The following is a 25354-nucleotide window of genomic DNA, read 5'->3' as shown; positions in this document are numbered from 1 at the left end:
CCACCAGTATGGTCCTTTAAACCTAAATCCATATGTACTGTATAGCAGTGGTTCTTAAAGTGGGGTCCAGGAAACCCCAGGGGTCCTTGAGGGGGTTCCAGGGGGTCCACAGGTAAAGCATTGATAGTTAAGAACCAAATGGACCCATACAGATCTGTAACTGTGAGAGTATAACCATTTCTCTCAGTGTTATGGGGGTCTGTGGCCTAATGCATACCAAAACTGGGGGTCCTTGAAATTAAAATGTTTGAGAACCACAGCTGTCTACCCGCAGAGGGACATAAATTGTTGTACTGACACGTTATCAGTATATTCACATCCTTCTTCCATTGTCCACATTGCCAGGTGCTGTAAGGGGCGAGGTGGACCTGCTCCCGCCCCCTTCCCCAGCGGCCAATTGGACTTCAGCTCTGCCTACTCTCCCTTCCTCTGATTCGTCCCTGGTGTTCTCCTTTAACGGCTCCACCAACGTTGCGGTGGTGCCCGACTCCGTGGTGTCTGCCGTGTCGGGAGACCACTTCACCCTGCAGCTGTGGATGCGAAGGGGCGGGGCCAACATCCAGCCGTCGACCAGTCAGACGAGAGCAAACCGCAAAGAGGAGGAGACCATCGTCTGCAGCACCGTCAAGAATGGTCAGTCACGCCTGTCAATCATGGATGTTCTGACCCAATTTACCTCTAATTACAGTTGACATGGTTTTAATAGATTCCATGATGACATACTGTGTTTATCTGGAATTTGAACATCACATTTTTAACAAAGTCTCACTGTTTAAATTGACATTGACAAAAAATAAATAGATAGATAGATACATTCATTTCATAGCCCAAAACCTCACATATTGAGAAAATCTCAAGAGCATTTCCAACTGTGCAGAGAATATGATGTGGCTTTTTAGTAAGGGAGTACAAATATTGTTCTTTGTCATTCAGACACCTCACATATAAACCCTGCTTCACAGGAGAATGCTGAAGGTGACTAGAAAGAATCTAACAGAATGGCTGAGAATAAAAAAAATCCACATGGGGAAAGTGGTTAAATTACCCTGTCGCTCAACAACGACCACCAAGGTGCCCTTGCATGAGGCAATTTAACCCCCATCTACTCTATTAGACCTGCTTATTGGCATACAGGGAATACTGTGGTTGTACGCGGCAGCTCCTCCACCTGAATGTGCGTAACTGGATAGATGTATCGCAGTAAAATAGTGCTTGACTGTAGTTCCATGGATAAACAAGGGCAGCTGTCTCCAAAAGATGCAATGTACTGTAAATACATAAATAAATCAGTGTGAAACGAGTGTTGGAGATCAGATTCTATACAAAGGATCGATACAGAGAGTATGTACTTCATAGAAGGTAGGAAATAAGGAAACATAAAATCGAAATGTAATGCAATAAAAAAAGCTATCTTTTTAGTTTTATACTTGTAACTATTCCTATTAACCACATGAACCCTAGCATCCCTATTCTGGGGTGAACAATAGCAGACCTAAAAGCTCACCACGTGTCAATATTTAGTGTACACAGAGGGAAAATGAAGGGTCCTACCCAGTATAGACCCCGGGGGGGCTATGGTCATCTATAGGGTTTAAGTAGTAACCCCTGACTACAACTATAAACTGCAACATTGACTGGGTTCTATTTTCCCCTGCTCTCTCTCTCTGATCCTCAGATGACTCCATCTCCCACTATTCCCTGTCCGTCCATGGCTGTCGTCTCTCTCTCTTCTATTGGCCTGACGTCTCCGCTGCGCGGCCCGTCAAGTTCCTGTGGAAACTGGAGCAGGTACTGTGGGAGAAGCCGTCAGCAGCCAGCAACTCGTGTTTTTTACTTAAGTAAAAGTATCATATCATCATATCATATCATATCAAAATATATTTACAGTACCAAAGTAGAAGTACACGTTTTTCAATCTTTTTCAAATATATACGACACGTAAGACAAAATAGGGCTTAAGTGGTTAAAGTATATATATATATACAGTATATGTATATATAATAATCTAAATCTGCAAAGTAACTATATAGTAACTATAATTAACTAAACTGAAGCTGTCAAACTATTGTAGTGGAGTACAAAGTACAATATTTGCCTCTGAGATGTAGTGGAGTAAAAGTATAAAGTCCTTGAGTAAATGTATTTAGTTACTTCACACCACTGCTGGCTGGGATGTGCTGATCAGCGTGTTGACTCACTGTGAATAGGGCCGATGCTGAGGGAATGTGATAAGTGCACTTTAATGGTGATTTATGCGTTGGCTTATATGATTAAGGAACTGCGTGAAATGCTTCCCAGCTGAGTGCTTGCCATTTGGAACGTGAGCAAAGCTGGAATGTAGGTGGGCAGGATCGGGAATGATGGAAATGTGTATGTGTGTATGGAGGGCAGGAATGATTTATGTGTGTGTGTGTGTGTGTGTGTGTGTGTGTGTGTGTGTGTGTGTGTGTGTGTGTGTGTGTGTGTGTGTGTGTGTGTGTGTGTGTGTGTGTGTGTGTGTGTGTGTGTGTGTCTCTGTGTGTGTGTGTGTCTCTGTGTGTGTGTGTGTGTGTGTGTGTGTGTGTGTGAGAGAGAGAGAGAGACATTTAGATCCATTAGGGAACCGTGTATGTTTGTATACATGCACTTATTTGTGTCCACGTGTGTGAGTATGTGTGTATGTGTGTGCGTGCATATACTTGTGTGTCCAGACGCATGGGCATGCACACGCACAGACGTCTGTGTGTGTGTGTATGTGTGTGTGTGTGTGTGTGTGTGTGTGTGTGTGTGTGTGTGCGTGCGTGCGTGCGTGCGTGCGTGCGGGTGGGTGCGTGCGTGGGTGTGTGGGTGTGTGCGTGCGTGTGGGTGTGTGTGTGTGTGTGTGTGTGTGTGTGTGTGTGTGTGTGCGTGCGTGCGTGCGTGCGTGTGGGCGTGTGGGTGTGTGTGTGTGTGTGTGTGTGTGTGTGTGTGTGTGTGTGTGTGTGTGCATGTGGGTGTGTGGGTGTGTGGGTGTGTGTGTGTGTGTGTGTCTACATGTTTTGACTGCAGCCGCTGCTCCCAGACAGATTGAACTTGGCTGGATTAAGTGAAGGCCAAGCTGATAGAGAGATTTGTCAAATCCCATTCTGTCTGAACCACTATCTGTGTTCCCTGCAGTCTAGCCGGTCCCTCAGACCTCGATATCAACTTGGTCTGCAGTCCCTCTCTCTTTCTGTCCACTAAATCACTGGTCTGTTTTCCCCTCTGCATTACCAATTAGAAGAAAGAAAGAAAGAGACAGAAGTTTCAATCTAACTTTCAAATGTTGATACCTTGACAACACAGGGCAATACCTACAGGATGTATCCATACCATAATTAGAAGGGTTAGTGAAAAAGTTTAGAAATAAGCTTAAAATGATGATGTTTACATGAGTACATATTTATGTGGTTATCATTACAGTTGGCATAGCAACTAATAATTGGCCGTCCACCAAGTGGATGGCAGAGTCCACACTGCAACTATAAAGATAGTGGAGAATGATATAGTTATAGCTTTAATTGGTGCTTGGTGTGGACGGCCCTTAAGGCACAGCTCCCTGTGCTTTATGGAAATTAGCCATCAACATTTTTAAGAGTCTCTATTAAGATAATAGTCTAAGACAATTGGATTGCTTTGTTGATATTATAATTAATCGTTATAGGGGTAATGCATTTTAATCTAATAAAGAATAATAACCCAATTGTTAACTAAAAGCCTGGATGTTTATACACTGATCTAACATCAGTATGTTATCTCCAACAGGTGTGTGACAGCGAGTGGCACCACCTCTCCCTCAGTGTCCAGTTCCCCTCGGTGACCCTGTATGTGGATGGCGTGACCTTTGACCCTGCCCTCATCCATGACAACGGCGCCATCCCCAACCCGGCGCCCCGACAGAGGATGGTCATCGGGGCGTGTTGGGGTAAGGAGTTATGTCTGAACACAAGTCCTTGATTGGTTTTGTATTGCTTCACTGTTCATTCTTTCAGTTCTTTATCTCAAAAGAGGAAAAATGTATTGCACACTTGCTGGCTCCATATGCAGTAGGGCATTAACCAAAAAGTCGACACCCACCGACAGAAGTTGACAAGTTGTGTTTTTATTAAGGGGCCAAGGCCGTAGGGCCTTTGGACGATCTACAAGCTCACAACTTTTCGGATAGCAACGCGTTGTGAGCTTGTAGATTGTCTAATTTGACTAGTTTTAAAATGCTTTTATTGGTAAATGGTTTGTGAAACACTGATCTAAAGTAGTTAGTGAAACAGGGGCTTGGTTCATAACGGAAGGAAAGACTTTATACATATCAACAGACACTAACTGGGTGGCCACAGCTCTAGCTCAATGGGAAGAGAGTCAGCCTATGAGTACAAAGGTTACTGGTTCAAGTCCTACTCCTGTCCCTGACAATGTGTTGAGGTGCTCATGATTTGGCATTCTTAGGTTAAGACATAGTTTTTCTTGAGTTTAGGGTCAGGCATAGTTTAGGAGATGCATAGGAGATGGGTGGAGGTGGGTGAAGCACATTGTCACCTTTTTCACCCCGGGGCTGTTTGCATGCCATGTCATCTGAGAGCAGGGGGTGCTGACCTTTACTTTTTGGATACGATGTGCGGAAAAAGGCAAGAATCATGCATAGTGGCCAATTTTCACGGTGTCGTCACCTGCCGTCACCTGCCGGCACCCGGCGCTGACGACCTCATCTTGGAGCTATAAAACGGAGGAAGAGGTTTCAAATTGGGCAGTAAATGTACGACAGAGGACCAGTGGAGTGTAATCGGTTACCGCCCGATGAGAGTGTTCAGCAAGGAGAGCCAGCGATGAATGTCATCACATCAAGTCGATTGAAAATTAAAAGCGTAACGTACCTCAATACGTACCTCAATGACGCGCCCTAGGCAGCGGCGCTGGCCGAGGTGCTGAACTCTGCCGTCACTATGCTGGTTGGTCCTGTGGAGACACTCACCTGATCGGTGGTAATGAGGCGAGACTCCACAATGTGTACAGAATGTTAACTGTGTGTAGTATTGGTTATTCACCAAGGACGGCAGTGATTCTAACTTTTTCCAACTATCAGTGTTACGCTCATTTTATTATTCTATGTGACCATCGGCAGTTCTCATATTGGATTTAAAACATGAATTAGTTATACAAGAGCTTCATTTTAATGTGGGAGCCGATGCACGCAGCAATGCCTTTGATGGGCTGAGGAGGTGCACTCATTGGCTGCAGCAGCCAATGAGTATCATCTCCAATGTTGCTGGCCGCCATGGAATATATTAAACGAATGTGATAATAGCGTCATGAAACGACTTGTCGACTCGACTTTGACTTTATTGACAGACAAATTGACTTGCAAAAATCAGTGGTTAATGCCCTCATATGGAGTGTTTTTATGATTGAAGTTTTGGCCAAGAGGCCTTCTTCAAAATCAAGAAAATGTGTTGATTTTGAAGAAATGTTGATCATTAAAATCACTGCATATGGAGCCAGAGTGTGCAACACTTTTTTCCCTTTTAAGTTTTATTCCCAGTGATCAGTACCTCACCACGTTTCTTGTGTTTTTTTTATTTTTTATCTCACAATAACAAATTGGTAATTTGTTTCTCATATCTTGTGGTGTTTTCACAGTGTTATCACTTATAATTTTGCCTTTTCATTATGCAGATAAATTGAACTAAGCCCAATATTCTTCAAGACTCAGTTTCTCATCAAGTGGCATTTCTTTCCATGCCAACTGAGTGACAAGAATTATGCACAAAATTGAAAGTAAACACACGGCAAAGCGTGAAAATAAATTCTATAAATGTGGCAGGCAGCAGTTGCGCCCAATTTGCATCCCATGTCGCATTCCACAGTCATCGGAATGTCATCTGAAATCACTCATCCAATGTGACGAAGCAAAGATGGCAATCTAGCGTTCCAGCATCACCACCGGTGGCAAGCTCATCAGACATTTCACTGCTGTCACTGACTCACTTCCTCATTTCTCTCAATTATATTTTGGTCAGGGCGGGGTGTGTGTGTGTGTGTGTGTGTGTGTGTGTGTGTGTGTGTGTGTGTGTGTGTGTGTGTGTGTGTGTGTGTGTGTGTGTGTGTGTGTGTGTGTGTGTGTGTGTGTGTGTGTGTGTGTGTGTGTGGTGGGTTGGGTTGGGTTGGGTGTGGGGGGTGGTGTTAGATGCAGCGTGTCTTGGAGCAGGCTAATAATATCACAGACTTATCAATTATTCATGGTGGCAGAACAACGACAGGGCCAGACGGTTGCCAGTTTTACCAGTGCTAATCGTTAAAATGGAACCTTCTGCCTGCCAATTAACTGTGAAGAAACATATTCAGTCATACACACTCTCAACTGTGGCTGTAGGCACACCACTGCCTGTTAGTGTGTGTGTGTGTGTGTGTGTGTGTGTGTGTGTGTGCGCGCAGCTCCAGCTGCTGCAAGCTAATGAGGAGTTGCTGTACCTTTGAATATCATTATTCTCTCGTTTGCTCCCCGCCACTATTCTCACTGTCAGCCAACCAGCCAACAAGTCTCCAACTTCGGACGTCTTCATGTGCACGTCTTTGTTTCACCCACACAAACCTTTTTTAAGCCTTGCTTTGTCACGCTCTTGGCTCTCTCAGCTTCCCTCTTCACCCATCCGTTTTCCCCCACAGAGCCCGAGGAGAAGCTGAAGGAGATTACAAACAACACCATCCCAGAGGGTAAAGACTCAGGTGACTTCATTTATTTTCTGCAATTTGTTGTGTGAGTGTGTACTTCAGTTTGAATGAGTAATGTATCGAGTGTGTGTGTGAGTTTGTGTGTGTGTGTGTGTGTGTGTGTGTGTGTGTGTGTGTGTGTGTGTGTGTGTGTGTGTGTGTGTGTGTGTGTGTGTGTGTGTGTGTGTGTGTGTGTGTGTGTGTGTGTGTGTGTGTGTGTGTGTGTGTGTGTGTGTGTGTGTGTGTGTGTGTGTGTGTATTTGTGCGTGTGTGTGCCCAAAATAGGTATACCACGCTGAAAGTGGTTAAGTCTGTCTGTGGATGTTCTAAATATTAAACCAATGAAAAGTATTGACAATAGCTCGTGACTAAATAATAAATTGACTGTTTGTTTGTTTGTTTGTGTGTGTGTGTTTGTATGTTCACCATGGGTCCTCAGGGAGGTACGTTGGTGGTTACCGTGGCCTGTTGTCTGGGGTGACGGTGCGGCCAGGTAGCGTGGAGCCACACAGCGTGGTGGAGTGTCTTTACGCCTGCAGGGAGGGGCTCGACTTTGGGGACCTTGAGACACTGGGCTCTGGCATGAAGGTACAAACACAGAATGTATACGTCTGCATTTCTACACAGCCTTTGACCCATTAAAGGATAGTTCACCAAAAAAAATAAAGTTTTTTCTTTCTATTGATTATTCACCCGATGGAGACTTGAATTCATGGATATTTTTTTGTTTTTGTCGCATTCCTAAGCCAATAATTTGATGACCGGCGGACCGGTAGGCAGCAGTTCCGGTAGCAGACACAATGGAGACTCTTTGTGTCTCCTATCACAACCGCTACCTGAGGCCAAATAATATAATAAAAAAATATCTTCTAAATTGTGAAAAACATATGTTGCTATATGCACATAAGTGCTCAAATCTTTTCATGTCAAGGATCCCCAAAATTATATGTATTTGGCCATGGACCCCCATCTCAAAATATTTTGTTCCAGGGACCCCCAGAAGCAAAGATTTGAGTTAAAAAGGTTCGCTTTAAAAAATATACATATTCAAAGATTTAAAAAAATGTTCACTTTTTTTATACAGCAGATCTACAATGTCATAGCGCGGCACGAAGTAATGAGCTATAAGGTTGTATATCTCATATCAGTTCTTTTAAAAAATCTCATCCGCACATCCATACACCAACAGCAGAGATGTAAACTGTGAGAAATGCTGTAAACAGGCCCGGATGAACGCATTGGCTCACGGGGCTGTAGCCTGGGGCATGAAGCGGCTCTGGGGGCACAAACACACCCTTGGCTGCATTAATCAACTACGCACCCCCGCCCCCCCATCCCAACAATAATACGGCAATGCTAGTAACATGTCAGGCGCATATAAAGGAGTACAATCATGCATACTTATGTGAAATAAACTTGCACGCAGCAGAATGGACCACTTTTTTTTCTCCAGATGGGGGTGGCAGATATACTACCGACAAAGCATCTTCACACTAATGAAAGTAATCGCCTAATTGTCTGCTCACCAAAACAGTATGCATAAATTATGAATATATCATCCAGTCACTCGATGGCAATAGTGAGGACGATAAACAAAACCTGTCAAAGCGTAACAAGACATCAGTACTCTGACATAATGAAGAGGTTGGAGACTGCGACACTAAACCTTGTCATCATAGCCCTGGGCACTACAAAGTCTGGCCATGGCTATAAATGTGTGTTTCTGCTTCAGCTGAACCAGAAATGAGAAACGTCTGTCTGCTTTCAGCGTGCATACTGGTTCTGATGATGAGTGTGATTTAACCACATGAACCTATTCTGGTTTGAACATTCGCCGAACATAGCCGATCTACAAGCCCATAACGTGTTGCAGTAATGTGCTGTGAGCTTGCAGATCTGCTATTTTCAGCGTAGATATTTAGTATAGAGGGAAAACAGGAGGGGACCTAGTATATACTCCAGTCAACTTAGTATAGTAGAGTAGAGGGTTTAAGTGGTTAACCCATTGTTTTTTGCGTTGGCTATTGAAAAATAGCAGATAAACAAGCTCACAGCACGTCACTTCGTGCAGCACTGGGAGCTTTTACATCTGCTATTCTTTTCATATTTTTGAAAAATCTTGAAAGTGTGATTTAGAATGCATTTGTAGTATTGACCTCAGGTTTTACAAATCAAAAACGTTTAAAATCTGAACTCTGACCTTGCAGGTTCATGTAAATCCCAGCCAGTCAGTGCTGGTGTTGGAGGGAGATGACATTGAAAGCTTTAATCGTGCAGTCCAGCAGGTCACCTACAGAAACTCTCTACGCTTCGCTACTCCTGGAGTCAGACCGCTTAAACTCACAACGTCCCTCAGGTACAGTACACACCCACACACACACCCACACACACACGCGCACGCGCGCGCACGCGCACGCGCACGCACACGCACACACACACGCACACACACACACACACACACACACACACACACACACACACACACACACACATGTGCAGGTACACAGACAACAATCATGCTCACAGACAAGCACACATAGCAACTGCTGATATTGTAACAACTTCAGTTACACACTAAGCTCAATAATAGTACAAGTGAAGTCACGTCGTTATCGATCTCTCACTCACTGTGCTTGGACATTGAACTCGATCAAACATGAACTTTGTTATGGCCATATGATAAGGATTGGTTACCGTATGGAGTGGATGTCACATGCACAGATAACATGGACTAATCTAATCTATTTGTTGTGAGCTGATCCAGCTCTCAGTTGAAGCTCCGGAATCGTTCGCCAAGTGTTGCATTGGGTTGAGATACAGTATGGTGACTGAGAATTAGAGCCCAAACAATAACAGATTTTTGGGTTTGATGCAATCTCGATTTTGGAGAATCCTAGACCATAGAATAAAATAATTAGACCAATTATTTTGTCAAAAAGTACAAAGTTTTCCAATAAATTTGAACTTGTAAAGACATTTAACATATATGCCAAAAAAACAGAAAACAAAACACTTTTTTTTTTTTTACCACTTAAGCCCTATTAAAAAAACTGAAATGGCTGATCTACCAATTGTAGTTCTGCTATTTTTTAAACATTTTTGAACATTTTCTCCAATAATGATGATGGTGATGATGCGATGATTTTCTCCTATGACATGCCCAAAATAGGTTGAAAGTGGTTACAAATCAGGACACATCGGCTACATAATTGCCGGTACCGATGTCTTCCAAAAAGTCCAATAATGGCCGTATATCAGCCAAACCGATATATTGGTCTGGCTCTACTGTCATGATGACACATGCTCATCAAACCATTCAGTGCCCTCATGCGTCCTGCAGATGGAGGCATTGTAAATATAGATTTACCATCAGGATAGAAATCCCTCACTTTGGGTGAAAGGGATCACTGAGAATGGTTTAGCCTTCGTTGGCTAAACCAAGAAAGGCTTTCGAATTGCACGTTACATCTTAATGGGCATCTTAATGGGCAATACTTAACAATAGCATCTCATTCAGAATACTCATGATATTAAGAATAAACACCTATAGCTGATTGATGATATGACATGCATTTAATATTTATGTCGTAGCTCTCTATTCTCATCTCATCATAAATTCATTTCGTCTCGTCTTTACAGTCGCGTAAATTTGTCCTACTGTAAATACAATTATTCGAAGCAAATACTGTATAGCTTGCTGTTTGGCAGAAATAAAAAATGGAATATACAATTTTAAATATATTTTCGTGAAAGGAAATTCATATATTTGTTTTAATTTGTTTTGGGCCTTTTCTGCCTTTAATTGATATTGAACGGTGGAGATGGACAGGAAACAGGGAGAGAGAGATGGGGAGAGACATGCAGTAAAGATGGTCGGGATCGGCATTAGAGCCTAACTGCCCGGACCGCTATGCTAGCAGTCTGGGCCGAAAGGAAATTAATATGAACAGATGACAGCTTCCTTTCTCAGCTTCCGGCAGGTGTAGTTCCAGACTCTATATAGCATTCGGAGATTGTGGAATAGTAGTCGGGCCATGCAAGACTACAAACTATCGCTCATGGTTCATAACACTGGGCATTCATACGCACTTTAATTCTCATTTCCTTGAGCAACATACTGTACGTATAAAGTTCCGTATCCCCAGGCCAGTCAGTCAGTCAAAACTGTGAGACATTAATTACATTTCAGGAGATATGAGCCAAGTGGCTCACAGCCTGTGAGATGTTCCAAATTACATCCATGTGCCAACAAATCTGGCGCACAGGGATCGTCTTACACAGTTTAAATTAGGCTGCATGGGCTTGCTGGGCTCCCTTCGGTATATTGTTTTGTGCCTGATGCATGTTCTTGTCTGCCCCCATTGAGTTGTCTTGTCACTTTTTGGATAAGCTAGCAAAACTGTAACCTAAAACGTTTTTTATTAACCTATAATTTGCCTTAGCAATAAACCCACAGGAGACCTAACTACCTGCTGTGACTTAAAACAGAGTGATTATGAATTTACAATGATACACTTCATTGCTGAGTAGTAGGTGTAATTTTGAAATAGATTACTGTATCACTATAGGTATGCAACTCAAACATTGCGACAGCGTCGACGGCTATTGCACCGCTTGGCGCGGGCCGGGCACTTGTATGTGCGTACAATTTTATTAATCGAAAGCTTGATGTTAATCACTTTCAACCTTGTGTCCCTATTTTGGGCAAAACGTTTAGAAACAGATCAGAAGCTTAGGTGTTGCATCGTGAGAACCTCGTAGCCCAGGAACTGAAACAGACGAACGGTGGACCGCAGCTGACCCACGTGCATCTCCTTGGCAATGTTGGGAGACGAGAAATCTACCACCACCTTCTTCTTGGAGTCCAGTGGAGGTGGTTGGATTCCATTAAGCAGCAGGTTGGTCAGCAGTTTGGACACAAACGTCCTCTTCAGGTGGATGTTGATGAAACCTGGTCCTGCGATCTCTGTCTTCTGGATGAGTTTGTTGTCAGGAATGTTCTGCATAATCCTCTCTGCGATCTCCCTGGGGTTCACCTTCTGGTTCTGGGCCTTTCAGCATCTGGGCCAGGGCCACGGCACTGCTGCACTGCAACTTGGAAGGTAACTACTGTTAACCTGACAAACAAGCAAGATGACATGGAGAGCCTTCGTAACAGTCGCCCCCCAGATATCCGTTGGAAATCTGAAAACATCGAGAACGCTTGAACCAAATAAATACATGAATCTGTCAGTGCAGGAAGACTGATTATTCGGGCTACTGGACGTACGTAGGACCGTTCTCCTAATTTGACCTCTACAGTCCGGATTTTGTTGTCTGCTCCTGTAATAGTTTGCGATACCCGTCCTGTTGGCCAGTGCGCTCTGGGCAACTGAGGGTCTATAACCATGACGGGAGTGCCTATCTTGAGTTCTGGTACATCAGTTTGCCATTTCTGACGGACCTGGAGGTTTGGTAGGTAGTACATCAGGAAATGCTTCCAGAAGTGATCGGCGAGTAGCTGACTGTGTCTCCATCTTCGTCTGCTTGACACGTCTGACTCACCGTATGTCACTTGTGGGAGTGATGCGTCCCGGGGGGGGGGGGGCAGGTTTTAATATAGATGTAAAAAAGAACAGTATTAACCCTCTTTTTACCAGTTCAGGAATGTTATGTTGGGGCGGAACTCAATAACAGAAAAGTTAAAATAATGGTTCTAATCAGAAGAAACAGATTTTTTTAATTTTATTTCTAAGCCCTGGTTTAAAAACAGGTCAGGTTTCGACCCTCTTGCGCAGAACCCCCCTCTGGGCTCACAACGCGTTGTGATGCATATTTGGGAGCTTGTAGATCAGCTATTTTCAACAGATGTCGCCCCAGAATAAGGACGCTAGGGTTCATCTGGTTAAATGTATCTAGCAATTCAATTGGTTTTGCACAGATACAGATCGTTAGCCATCTTTGAATCCATTGAAGCATTATTGGCATGGGAGTGAGTGAGCAGGTTTTAAAATGTGAGGGAGACCAGATGCCAAGGTTTTTCAATACTCTTAGGGAGGGAAGCCTGAACTCTTAGTGTAGATTCAGGCCAGATTTTGACAACATGCTTAAGACAGGAGGGGTAAGCGACATGGACAGCCTGTGTGAGCAGTCTGAGCAAATATCGATCGGTAGCTTTATGATAATGAAACCTTGCATATTATTTTCAGGTCTAGTGACTATTAAAATGATCGTACAATGCAGCTTTAATATGCAAAACCATAACCCCTCACAGTGAAAAGCCAAACTTTACAATTACACTGGTAATATTTATACGAACTGCCGCAATGCGATACCCTTGATAACATTGTTTATTTTTTCCATGTCCCCAGGCAGTTTTTAAAAGAAATACTTTCTCTTGTTTTCATTTATTGACACTAAGAGTCAGAGCAGAAGCCTGGAGGCTGGTAAAGACAATGGATTTGCAGGCCCAGCTATTATTCAGTGTTTACTGTTCATGAAGTGCCTGTGGAGACATGCATACTGAAAGAATAATCGTGTCGCTCAGTGAAATGCTGGGTCTTATGCCAAATTCTTAAAAGTCTTTGAATGACATCACACTATTTAAAATATGAAGTTATTATAGTATTTATCCTGTGAGAACAAAGCAGCAGTTATCAACAATATAGTCACCATTACCATTTATAGATGTAGTCTACAGTATACAGGAGTGGCCAAGCTCTAGGGTTATATCGATGATGTATTGATATTATATCGATATATCATGATTCATGATATGAGACTAGATATCGTCTGGGATTTTAGATATCGTGATATCGTGATATATGGCATAGCTGTTGTCTTTTCCTGGTTTTAATCACTTAATCCTTATTTTATACTCGCAAAATTTGGCTAAAATGTTTAAAACTACCGAAAATAGATCTGATATTTTCACTACTTTTGAAAGTATTTGAAAAAAATAAAAATAGAAAATAACATTTATATTATCATCGTCACAATGCAATATTATCATCACAATATCGATATCAACAGGGACGTGCACAGATAGACTCTAGGTGGTGCTAGAGCACCTGCCCTTTGCCCTCTTGACCAGAGCACCTGCCCTTTGCCCTCTTGACCAGAAGTGCCCTTTTGAAAAAAAGGGGAAAAAAACGTTGTGTTTTTTTTCAGTTTACAGCAGGGGTCTTCAACAGGGGGTCCGGGACCCCTAGGAGGTCCTCAGAGTTACTACAGGGTGTCCGCCAAATCTTTATGTGATATGATTTTTCTTTTTACCATAACCACTCGAAACCTAGCATCCCTTTTCTGAGAACTTTAGCCAAAAATAGCAGATCTACAAGCCCACAACGCCTCGCAGCGCGAGGCGTTGTGGGCTTGTAGATCGGCTATTTTTGGCAAAGAGGTATAGGTGTAGAGGGAAAAAAGAGCAGACCAAGTAAACAAAAAAAAAGTATAATTTACTTGAGCCCCTGCCCCTCAAAATGTCTGTGCACGCCACTGGATATCAAGGTATTTGGTCTGAATATTTGGGGTGATATTTGATTTTGTTCATATCACCAGCCCTGTACCAAACACAGAACTATGCAATAGCTTTCACTGAAAGGTCCATCTGCAGTACTGCAGAGTGATTCAGAAACACAGTGGGCCATTCTGCGTCACATACTGTGACTGTGAGAGAACAAAACGCACAGAAACTATTTCTGGGTCAACACTTTAACCACGTTAACAACTGTGAACTGGCTTCCTGGATTTGGCAGCCACTTTTGTTGCTGAAATATTAATTATCTTTGGAAAGGCACTGCACCGACGTGTGCATATATATCGTCGCTGTCGAGTGGAAACCTTGTATATCCAAAAAGATACGTTTTCATGAAATGAAAAAGAAGAAATAGATGGAAAAAAAGCCTGTACCAAATGGTTTATAGTTATGGGCTTCTTAGTTACAAGCTCCAATACTTTTCATTGGTTAACCACTTTAACCCATTAAGACCTGGAACTGTGTCATTTTTAGATTTGAGCTAAAAAAGCATTATTTTTTGGGCTATTCAAAAATAGCAGATATACAAGCTCATAGCGCGGCACCGAGTGCCGCGCTACGAGCTTGTAGATCTGCTATTTTTGAAAATTCGTGAAAATGTGTGCAAATCTTTGAATATATATATTTTTAAAGCGAACATTTTTAACTCAAATCTTTGCTTCTGAGTGTCCCTGGAACAACATATTTTGATGGGGGTCCGCGGCCAAATACATATCATTTTGGGGGTCCTTGACATGAAAAAGATTGAGCACCACTCATATAGAAACATACGTTTTTCAGAAAACTGTTGAGATTTAGGAGACATGTAGAATCGGCTTCAGGTCTCAATGGGTTAAACCCCCGGCGTCCCTATTTTGGGCATGGCATAATGGGCAAAGTTTGACGTGACGTGTTGTGAGCTTGCAGAGCTTTTATTTTAAATGTTTGAATATTTGTAGAACCCACAGAGAGATGCAGTGTGACCATTGATCTATAAAATAAAAAACTAAATATGGAGATACAAGGTTTCCACCTGACAATGACGATATGTTCTTACGTATCAGTGTCTCTCACCTCCAGTCCAGGAAAAAAAAATTGGTTGTCATTCTAGTCATCTGATCAGGGGACACATTTATTGCTAGGAGTAGGACTGTGAATGCAATTGCAATAGCCTGAGTTTCCAATAACAGAGTAGTATAATTGTTATACTCACAGAAGAGAGATACTGACAAAAGTCTGTGGACTAATTCTCCGGCTTTGCAGATATCCCGCTACGACTGTCTGCGGGGGCTCTTTTTTTTTGCTGTGTTTTAAGATTAGGATGATTACCTGGCAAAGAGTCAGTGCTGGAGGGATTGTTTTTTAATGTTTATTTATTTATTTTTTATCCCCAGCTTTCTTTCTAACTTGTTTTTACAAGTCTTGCAGTTTCAAGGTCACAAGCATTATTTGACAGATCTTTTAGCCTGAGGTCAACATTTTGGAGCTGTGTGTGTGTGTGTGTGTGTGTGTGTGTGTGTGTGTGTGTGTGTGTGTGTGTGTGTGTGTGTGTGTGTGTGTGTGTGTGTGTGTGTGTGTGTGTGTGTGTGTGTGTGTGTGTGTGTGTGTGTGTGTTTTAAGATTAGGCTGATTTAAGGCCAGCAGTTCCCCAGATGGCTAAACAGCAGGCCCTTCTGGAGAGGCTGATATAAGCAGCTGCTCACCCTCACAGATAGTATGGCTGTGCACACTCATGCACATATGATATAAGTTGATAAATTGCTGTTTTGTAGGACAGTGCTTGACAACATCCGCTTGTATATGTGATGTTTTATCTTATATACTGTACAGTAGATCCAAAATACATTTTACAACAGTAGGGTCATGTTAAAGGTAGGGTAAGTGATATGTTTTGGTTAAAACAAAAAGTATTTTGTTAAAAGGTTAAAATACTATATTCTGATAGTAATCATTGCTATAGAGTGTTTTTTCAGTAACAGATGTCTCCCTGTCTCTCCAGCTCTTTAATAAACAGAAAATACATTTTTCGGTAGGTGTCAAAATCTCAGCCAATCAGGAGAAAGTACCCATTTTTAAGCTTAATTTGTATAGTGTTCCAGTTCCAATTTTGCCTGCTCATTTCTTAGTGTCATCACTTCCAATTTCACTTGTTTAATCTGTATCCTGATTGAGTTCTCTGTCCTGGTTGGATAAAATTGGAAATGAAACTGAAACTGAAACGAAAATGCATTTTCTGTTTAATAAAGAGGTGGAGAAACAAGGAGACTCCTTTTACTGAACAAACACTCTATAGCAATGAGTACTATCAGAATATAGAGCTATCTAACACTTATTTTAACCAAAGCAAATCACTTACCCTACCTTTAACTTTCCTCTTCTACCCCTGATTTGAACCCGGTTTGCCTTTTTTACCATTGGGCTAATAGAGCCTGCCTGCTTGCTCAGGGGATAAATTGAATCTTGACCATCAGTTCAAAATTCGCGTCAGATCCTGTGTCTTGGTGAGACATGACCTTTGACATGATCTAAATGTCTCAATAGAAGAGCAGGGAGACAAATACAACCACTCCAATTGTATAAGTTATATTGTATTAACATACTCTACCATACAGATTTCCAAAATTACATTTTATTCATTCATTATTTTTTGCTGCTTTAATGTAATATATTTTATAATATGTAATGTTGTCTTATAACCTTTACATCAGTAAGGTGATGTTAATTATGTCTTTTTTAATTTGCTGTGTTCAGTAGAACCATTCACCAAAGTTGACCACTCTCATATTTAGAAAGAAAGGCTATTCTACTTGTTTGAAAGGAGGTAAATCATTCCACTGGGACGTACTGGTATCCAGGTTCTCTAGATTATGTATATCATCATATCTCTGTATAACACTAAATCTGAAACTCTTTCTCTTCCTCTATGTTTTGTCATACAGTTTTCTGGTAGTCATCATAACCCTAAAATAATATAATCCGTCCGTCATTTTCATGGGAGTGGAAAAAAGCGGTGTCCGCGCAATTGCGCTTGCGCATCCTATGGGTTTCAAGCGTAATGAGAGCTATCCCTTAGAAAATTTGAAATACAAAAGTATTGGCGTGGTTTGAATGCTAAGAATCCCAACTTTCTGAGATTTCGCTTGACTGAATGCGTTTTTGACCTTGTCCAAATCCTTTGGTAGATTAATTCATTATGTTCAGCTGGGGATTTCAACAGCGATTATTCAAACCTTGCTTGAAATGAATTCCAAACTACTCTCTCTCTCTCTCTCTCTCTCTCTCTCTCTCTCTCTGTCTCTCCCAGGTGTTTCAATGAGGAGAGTTGTCTGTCTCTGAAGCAGTTGGAGGGCTACCTGGTGGTCCTCCAACCTGATGCTCCACAGATTTCTCTGTCTGGGGTCGGACCCCACCTGGCCCGTCCTGCCCCAGAGTTTGAGGGTCCCCGTGGTGTCCCACTCTTCCCCGAGCTCAGGATCGTTTGTTCGCTGTCTCATGCCGTCAACACGGCTGCACAGGGGATGGAAGGGGGAGGTGAGTTTGCATTTTAGACAATTCACTGATGCTCTTCACCAGGACTTGACTTTTAATGAGTGAGCTGTCGGCTTGCTCAAGCACACTTCCAACAGGTTATAGTCTGTTGATGGACAAAGTGTTATGGAATAGACTCTGGAGCCATTAGTCTAACCTGTGACTCAGGCATCAGGAGAGTGGAGCCTTATCTCAATTTTCTGGTGGTGGGTGGATCCATGCCTCTGCTTTTGTGCCTCTGGTCATTCATTTTTATCACCAGTGGGGATATGTTTTATCCCTCAGACACGCATTTCTCTCAAAATATATTTGATATTTATTATATCACAATTTAACAATTTGATGAATAATACTGTATATGTTACCACATTATCCCTGACATCCCTATTTTCATCAATTGTCCCCAAAAAAATATTTGTGTGAAAAATACAAATTCACAACCTGTCATGATGTGACACTTTGTGAGCTTGCAGCTTTTCTTTTGGTATTTGTTGTTCAAAGACTCTATCTATCTGCATAACTGAAGTCCCAGGTTTCCAGAAGGTGTCACCTTCTGGAAATGAGGCGTTTACTGTTCCAGTTCAGTTTCCCATAGGTTTGTGTGATTGGCTCATCAGCAGCTTTGAACCGGAAACACATGACACCTTCATACACGTTATATACGCATCTGTTTCTGGTTTACATTTGCTGCCGAGCCAATCAAATGAAGCTACATGTATGGGAACATGAAATGGAACGAGAAATGAGTATGCCACCTTCTGGTAATCCAGGACTATCATGTCTTTTTATGCCCTTTACATCACAACTTTAATTTGTCTTGTATTTTTATCTATCTTGCTGTATTTTGAACGTGAGGTTGTTGCTATGCTGCCAACATTGAATCTTGAGCTTAACCTCCAACACATCACTGTGCTCATTGTGCTGTATGTAAAGTTAACACTCCTGAACTGCAGTCTCACAGCAATTTATGGAGACTTTAATGGTGTTAACAGACTTATTAAGCTCACAGCCTGTGCACAACCCATCTGCGGTGATGTGTAAATGGAAATGAGCTGATCTGCGAGGGAGGCCATCTGCAGAGCGCATCCAAGCTGTTTGTCACATGGCGAGGATGATTATGTAAGTTTCCTGTTGTTTCCCTTTCTCCTCTTCCTCATCTTGCGTCCTCCATCCAACAGCTCTGATGTCAGATGCCGTGGCCCACACTTTGGATGGCTGCGAGGTGCAGCCCCTGGGGGAGGAGCTAAACCCAGAGAGGGAGGAGCTTCTGGTGGATATAGATGTTCTGCGAGAGAGAGGCCTGGAGATCATTAACACCACCGCTTACATCGCCATTACAGGTACACTTCCACATTGACAAACACAAATGGCCTAAGCCTTAAGCCAACCTAACCTCTACAAATCTCTCTCCAGGTTTTAGCTTGTATTTCTTGTATTTATTTTCAAAATTATAATATACTGTATACTGCATATCGTCGGGCAGAAAGTAGAAACCAGCTTTTTCATTTTTTTTAATAAATAAATAAAAATCTGTGCTATTGAACACTATATATATATATATGAAAAGTATTAAAATGGATCCTCAAACTGTCGGACAAACCACCTAACTCCAACCTGTGGAGTTAGGTGGTTTGTCCCCCCCATTGATTAGAATGACGAAATCAGATGGAAAAAAAACTATCTCCGTATTACTGGTCAAAAACCTCCACTAGAGCTGTATTTGGGTAAAGTGATGATAATATAAGGACACATTCAAGTATCTGACAATGTATAACGTCACCATATCAACTTTGATGAGGCAGTATTGTGTTGTTCTAAGACAACACAATACAATAACTTTTTATTTCCTGAAAAGTTAATGTTTTGGACATAACTGGTTTCTGCCCGACAGCATGCAGAGATATCTTATAAGTGCCCTTTCTTCTTTTGGTGGTTTATTCTCTTGGTACTACTCAGTTTATCAGCAAAAAAGTTCAAAGCATTCCTCATACAAATGGCTGAGATAATGGGGGAGATGTTGTTGGCAGCAATATTGTGATCATTATTATATACAGTATTTGGTGTGGATAAGTATTTTATGATTTGTTTTGCGGTATACCGTCTATTTTAGCAATGGATATTATAGCAATGGATAGAGAAGAGAAAAACATATTTATCCATAGCTACCTCTCTATTGCACCACAATCTTGTCCAGTACCGACTTAATATCTCTTTTTTTTCTCCTCCTTGTTTCCTATCTAGGTGCTGAATCCATCTCTGTGTATGAGGATGTCCTTCGTTCAGTCCGCTATCGTCTGGCCAAAGGCTCGGCTCGCTTTGAGAGGCGTTTCCGTCTGTCCTGCTCTGAGATGAACGGCAGGTACACCAGCAATGAGCTGACACTGGAGGTGAGACCTAAAGGGATCCGAAAATGCTGATATCTAGATGTTGATCGAGATAGTACACAATAATACTAGGCATTATTACCCTAACAAAAAAGTGAGTCTGTTGAACTGCAGATGTTTCAGGCACTAAATCACAATTTTCAAAAGTGGGTTGGATGATAGTGTTGTACTTTAATCTCTTAAACCCTATATACAATACTTTGTTGACTGGGGTCCCCACTTTTTTTCCTGTATACCAAATCTCCTCCCCAAAAACAGCTGATCTACATGCTCACAACATTGTGAACTTGTAGATCAGCATTCTTTGCCTATTTTTGTAGAATGTTGGCCAGAATAGGGATGCTAGAGTTCATGTGGTTATGTACAAATCTACATAACCAGTTATGCAAGTAGTGCCTCCAGCTCCAACCACTCACCCTCCCTCTCAACTGCTGCCCTCTAAGCTTGTACAAAAAAATAATTTCACCCACTCTTTTATACCTGTAAACTTGTGATGTAACAATAAAGTTGAACGCGTTGTGATGCATTGTGAGCTTGTATAGTAGATTGGCTAAAGTATAAAATAGGGCTTAAGTGGTTAACGGCTAGTGCGGAGAATTGTTGATATCATATTATACAACATGTAGTTCCGACCAAGCAATCTGATTGGTTGAAATAGCTTTCTAGCCGTGCTTCAAACCAGCATCATAGCACGGGCCGAATCACATTAATAAATCACTCCGCGCCTGCTTAGACCATATATGGCACAGCTGTGCTGTAACGTCACGCTGTCCCACGGTATGAAAACAAACAGAGAGTATCCTGACCCACCGCCGCCACCGGAGAACAAACAGCTACGCAAAATGGACTATGTTGTTAATTTTGATTTATTTGGTGGACTTACGGTTGATCAATGGTTAGAAGAGGTCAAGAGGATGAGAAGGAGAACGCGAAACCGATCTACAAGCTCACAACGCGACGCGTTGTGAGCTTGTAGATCGGCTATTTTCGCCGTGCGATACCTTCGTACGACGGAGCATATAGCCTACTGGAATCAGCTGTGTTGTGCCTCAGCTGTGTTGTGCGCTCTGAGTGCCTCAGAGCGCTGCTACAGGGACTATTTTGTCTCAGTCAAATAAACTCTTCTCTTTACAGGGAAACATAATAGCGAAACATTTTTATTATGAATTGCCCCACAATATGAATACATTTGGATGTGTTTTGTTGGTAACTGTTGTATAATCGCAATATTACACTCGAGGGTGTGCTTTACCTTACATTATTGGCACTTCAGTGATGCTGGCGGAACTCGGCTGCGCCTCGTTCCTGACCGCATCACTGGCGTGCCAATAATGACGGTAAAGCACACCCTCTCGTGTAATATTGCTTAATTGAAACACTTTTGAGAGCTTGCATTGCTCTCCTTTTTCTGTTAGCTGACACTATAAAAGAGATACCATTAAGATAATTTTGAGAACTCACACAGTGATCACCGTGAGACTGAACAGTGTATATTTCTCAGGAGTGATAATTGAGAAGAGGAAATGCACTTTGGTCTCGACTGGCTCATTTTTATCTAGGAGATATAAATGATACATAAAGGAGATCATTTAGGATTTTGCTTTGCTTTGGTTCCATCTGTTTATGAGTAGGAGTAATAATCAATACAGTCCATCAATGCGCTCCTTATTGCAGAAGAAGCAAATCAAAAGCACCACAGATTGTATGCAAATGCAGATGGACTGTAATGATAGCAGTGCATTTGCGGTATTGTAGAAATTGCCACAATTGGACAGAACATATTGCATAGCTGACATTGCATGACGTGGCGTGCCCATAGAGTGCACAGTATAGAATCCCTGAATCCCTATTCCCTCTAACTCTCTCTCATTTGTCATTGTCACTCCCTCCCTCCCTCCCTCCGTCTGTCCGTCCTTCTCTCTCTCTCTCTCTCTCTCTCTCTCTCTCTCTCTCTCTCTCTCTCTCTCTCTCTCTCTCTCTCTCTCTCTCTCTTTCTCATGTATTTGTCTCTGTTTTCCACCTCCTATCCATATTTATGATCTCTCGGCCTCCCTGTTTTCCTCCAGGTAAACTTCCTCCACTCTCTGGACAGTCTGTACCACCCTTCCCACCTGCTGGCTTCCCAGCAGCAATTCCTCCATCCCTCCCATCACTCTGGAGAGCTGAGTGGTCACACCCTGCCCAACCCACACCGCAACTCAGGTGAGACCCAAATGTACCTGGACGCTCTGGTTCAAGTGTAACCATCTTTTATTTCGTGTCCAGTAGATATGTCTGAAATGTTTGATTTTTCTAGGGTTTCATTCCATGCTATATTCCCTGATCATGACCAACTATAAAATGTATGTAATGTATGTGAAGAAGAGTATAGCCAGGAATGGACCTCCATTACCCATTCATGGGTATTGGTGGAAGTTTAAAAAAACCTGACCTCTGGTTGTCCTCTTCAAGTGACTACAGAATTTACAGTTTTTTTTTACTCAGATGAGATGCAAATGAGATGCAAAAAAAGAATGTTCACTACAGAGGACAAAAAGGACCATCCGGGTCTCAGGAGGTTATTGATGCCTGTGGGGAAATTCAGGTTTTGTAGCAGCAACAGCAGTAAGCATGAAACACAGGATAGGTACAGGCAAGAGTAGAGAGTTACAAATATGTTTAAAAATAAGAATATGGGGGCGTCCGCTGGCCTAGCGGTCCAGGCGCATACCACATACGCTGGTGACGCTTGACAGCGTGTCGCGGGTTCGACTCCCGATCCCGAAGACCTTTGCTGTATGTCTCCCCCCATCTCTCTCCCCGTTTCCTGTCAGCCTACTGTCCTGTCTAAATAAAGGCATAAAAGCCCCAAAAAAATATCTTAAAAACTTAACTTAACAAGTAGACTTAGAATCTGTTTGACTGGGTTAACATAATGAACATCTTACAATAAATGTGTGAAATCTCTGTACGTACGTAGAAATAATAAGTAATGTGCTTATTACTCTCTTATCTGTTTCTGACAGTGGTGCCGGGAGCTGCAACAGTCATCATCATGGTGTGTGTGGGCTTCCTGGTTGTCATGGTGATTTTGGGTGTGTTCCGAATCCGCTCCATCCATCGCCGTGGCGAGGGTGCCAGGGGCGGAACTAAAGAGGGCGGTGGCCAATGGGACGACTCAGCCCTCACCATCATTGTCAACCCTATGGAGGTAATATCCTAATTGCCAATTGGCCCAAACTCCGACCTGTAAAAAGATAACAGCAGTAACAGTGACTTAAACCTTGCTAACTAGTTTTACAGGTCACAGGTCATGACATTACTGCAAAAACTATCCATTGAAATGCAGACGTATCAGTCATAGGTTTAGTTGGATAGGAAATCAACTTTAAAGTATTTATTTTTAGCTGCACTACATACCATTGCTCTGCGGCTTCATAGGGCCTAACTGTTGCCACTTTAAACCCCTTTGTCTGAACGGAGCCTTTTTCTCACCCGTAGTCCTACGAGTCTCGTATGGGCATTTCTGCAGACACAGAAGGAGAGGGCGAGGAAGATGAGGAGGGCGCGGAGTCACCTGACGATGCCAGCGATGACCAGCGAATCATCATCAAGAAGGAGGGAAAAGACGGCAACCCCCGCCGCTACTGAGCCAAGTTGTCACGGGAAACCGCGCACCGGCTCTTCACTCTCACACACACTCTCTTCAATATGTTTAATATCGACAACTGCTAACACCTCTAGTTTAAGGAATGTATGCTTACCAACACTACGCACAACACACACATACACACACACACACTGTAATACTCTTGACACACTATGCCATCGGTGACCTATAGCTGACAATAATGCAGGAAGTTGTTTTCCACCTAAATGTTTTATGGCACAATGTATACTGTACCAGTCGATGTAAAGTCAACTGCCTGACTGAACCCTCACCAAATTGCACGTGTTGCACCAGTTCTAAATCACAAGGTGGTAACAAGTCTGTATAGGTGTAGCACGGGTTGAATGAGATTGTTCTGTTTTGCAAAAACAAAAACACAAAAGAAGATTGTGTTTTAGTATCATAATGTAGAATGAATTCTGACACAGATGAATATGGAAGCAATTCACAACGTAGAGTATATGGCATTGTGTAGCTCTGTGGGGTTAACACGCAAGCCTCGAACCCATCACATTTCTTCCACCCCACCCCACAGTGACTCTAGTCTCTTTGCTGCACAATCTCTTTCTTCCCCTTTTTCAGTGGTTCTCAATGTGGGATCCAGGGACCCCCAGGGGTCCTTAAGGGGGTTCCAAATTGTCAATTTGGTTCCATTTGTACACTCTCAGAGTTACATTTACTTTTACGTACAATTTTACAGTGTACGTAGATTAGATTGGGGTCCGTGGCCTAATGCATATCAGACTGGGGGTCCTTGAAATCAAAAAGGTTGAGAATCACTAGATACATTCCTCTATTGCAGTGATCCCCCCAGAGTGAACGTCGAAAGAGGTCAGCGGTTACTGGTCATGTGACCATTATGAGGTCAGAAACACTAGCTTCCTTATACAAAATAAATAACAGTTAGAGAATACAGTATGTATGTACAGTACACTGGTTTGAACTGTGACACCCTAAAACTGTCAACACGCCAGGAGGAGAAATAAATGCCAGCCAGTACTATCTATTTTTTTGTCATTTGGTACGATGAAAATCTTTGAGAACTTCAGCAAGCAAACAACTCATTTTTCTCAAATTAAAGATTTTAGCATTACATTGCAGCGCATAATCTGTGCCTTTCCATTAACGTCACAGAATATGAGGTTGTAGGTGGAAACCATGCATTTGTGCTTAAAACAATGCACATTAGCTGAAACCTAAATGATAATGCTGTCTGTCCTGTGCGGTGAATTGATCGTATCCTTAGGTACTGCGATAGTGTGATTCTGGGCCATGTCTTGACCTGAACTTGACCTTGACCTGTGTGAAGGCTCAGATTAATGACATAGCGTTAACAATTATCCCCCCCCCCCCCCCCCCGCATATCCTTCTCCTTCTTCTCCCACTCCACACACACACACACACACACACACACACACACACACACACGGAGACACACACAAACACACCACAATGACCCCAAGAATGTGACTAAATCAACGGTTCTCATCTCTGGTCCTAAGGACCCACATTACTGCTCAGTTTCTATTCTATCAGGTAGTTCACTGCATTCAGATCTGATTAGATTAAATCTAGAATGGAAACTAGCAGTACTTTGGT

The 25354-nt window shown here is 42.4% G+C and overlaps 1 protein-coding gene across 1 annotated transcript in view; it reads left to right on the top strand.

The window, feature by feature from the left end:
* clstn3 (calsyntenin 3) overlaps nucleotides 1-25019 on the top strand; it is a gene marked incomplete at its 5' end in the record, with an annotated part of 37012 nt that extends 11993 nt beyond the window's left edge. The window contains 12 exons of the mRNA XM_084051949.1: nucleotides 346-633; nucleotides 1676-1788; nucleotides 3763-3922; nucleotides 6655-6714; nucleotides 7139-7287; nucleotides 8907-9055; nucleotides 17499-17725; nucleotides 18901-19062; nucleotides 19964-20109; nucleotides 22173-22308; nucleotides 23112-23296; nucleotides 23587-25019. Of these exons, the coding sequence (XP_083908075.1) occupies nucleotides 346-633; nucleotides 1676-1788; nucleotides 3763-3922; nucleotides 6655-6714; nucleotides 7139-7287; nucleotides 8907-9055; nucleotides 17499-17725; nucleotides 18901-19062; nucleotides 19964-20109; nucleotides 22173-22308; nucleotides 23112-23296; nucleotides 23587-23736 (1925 nt within the window). The 3' untranslated portion in view covers nucleotides 23737-25019. The remainder of the gene's footprint in view (nucleotides 1-345; nucleotides 634-1675; nucleotides 1789-3762; nucleotides 3923-6654; nucleotides 6715-7138; nucleotides 7288-8906; nucleotides 9056-17498; nucleotides 17726-18900; nucleotides 19063-19963; nucleotides 20110-22172; nucleotides 22309-23111; nucleotides 23297-23586) is intronic.
* Between the last annotated feature and the right edge of the window lie 335 nt (nucleotides 25020-25354).

The sequence above is a fragment of the Gymnoscopelus microlampas genome (genome assembly GCF_963454915.1).
Source record: "Gymnoscopelus microlampas genome assembly, chromosome: 3".
NCBI classification, from domain to species: Eukaryota; Metazoa; Chordata; class Actinopteri; order Myctophiformes; family Myctophidae; genus Gymnoscopelus; species Gymnoscopelus microlampas.
This window is presented reverse-complemented; position numbering and strand designations above follow the sequence as displayed.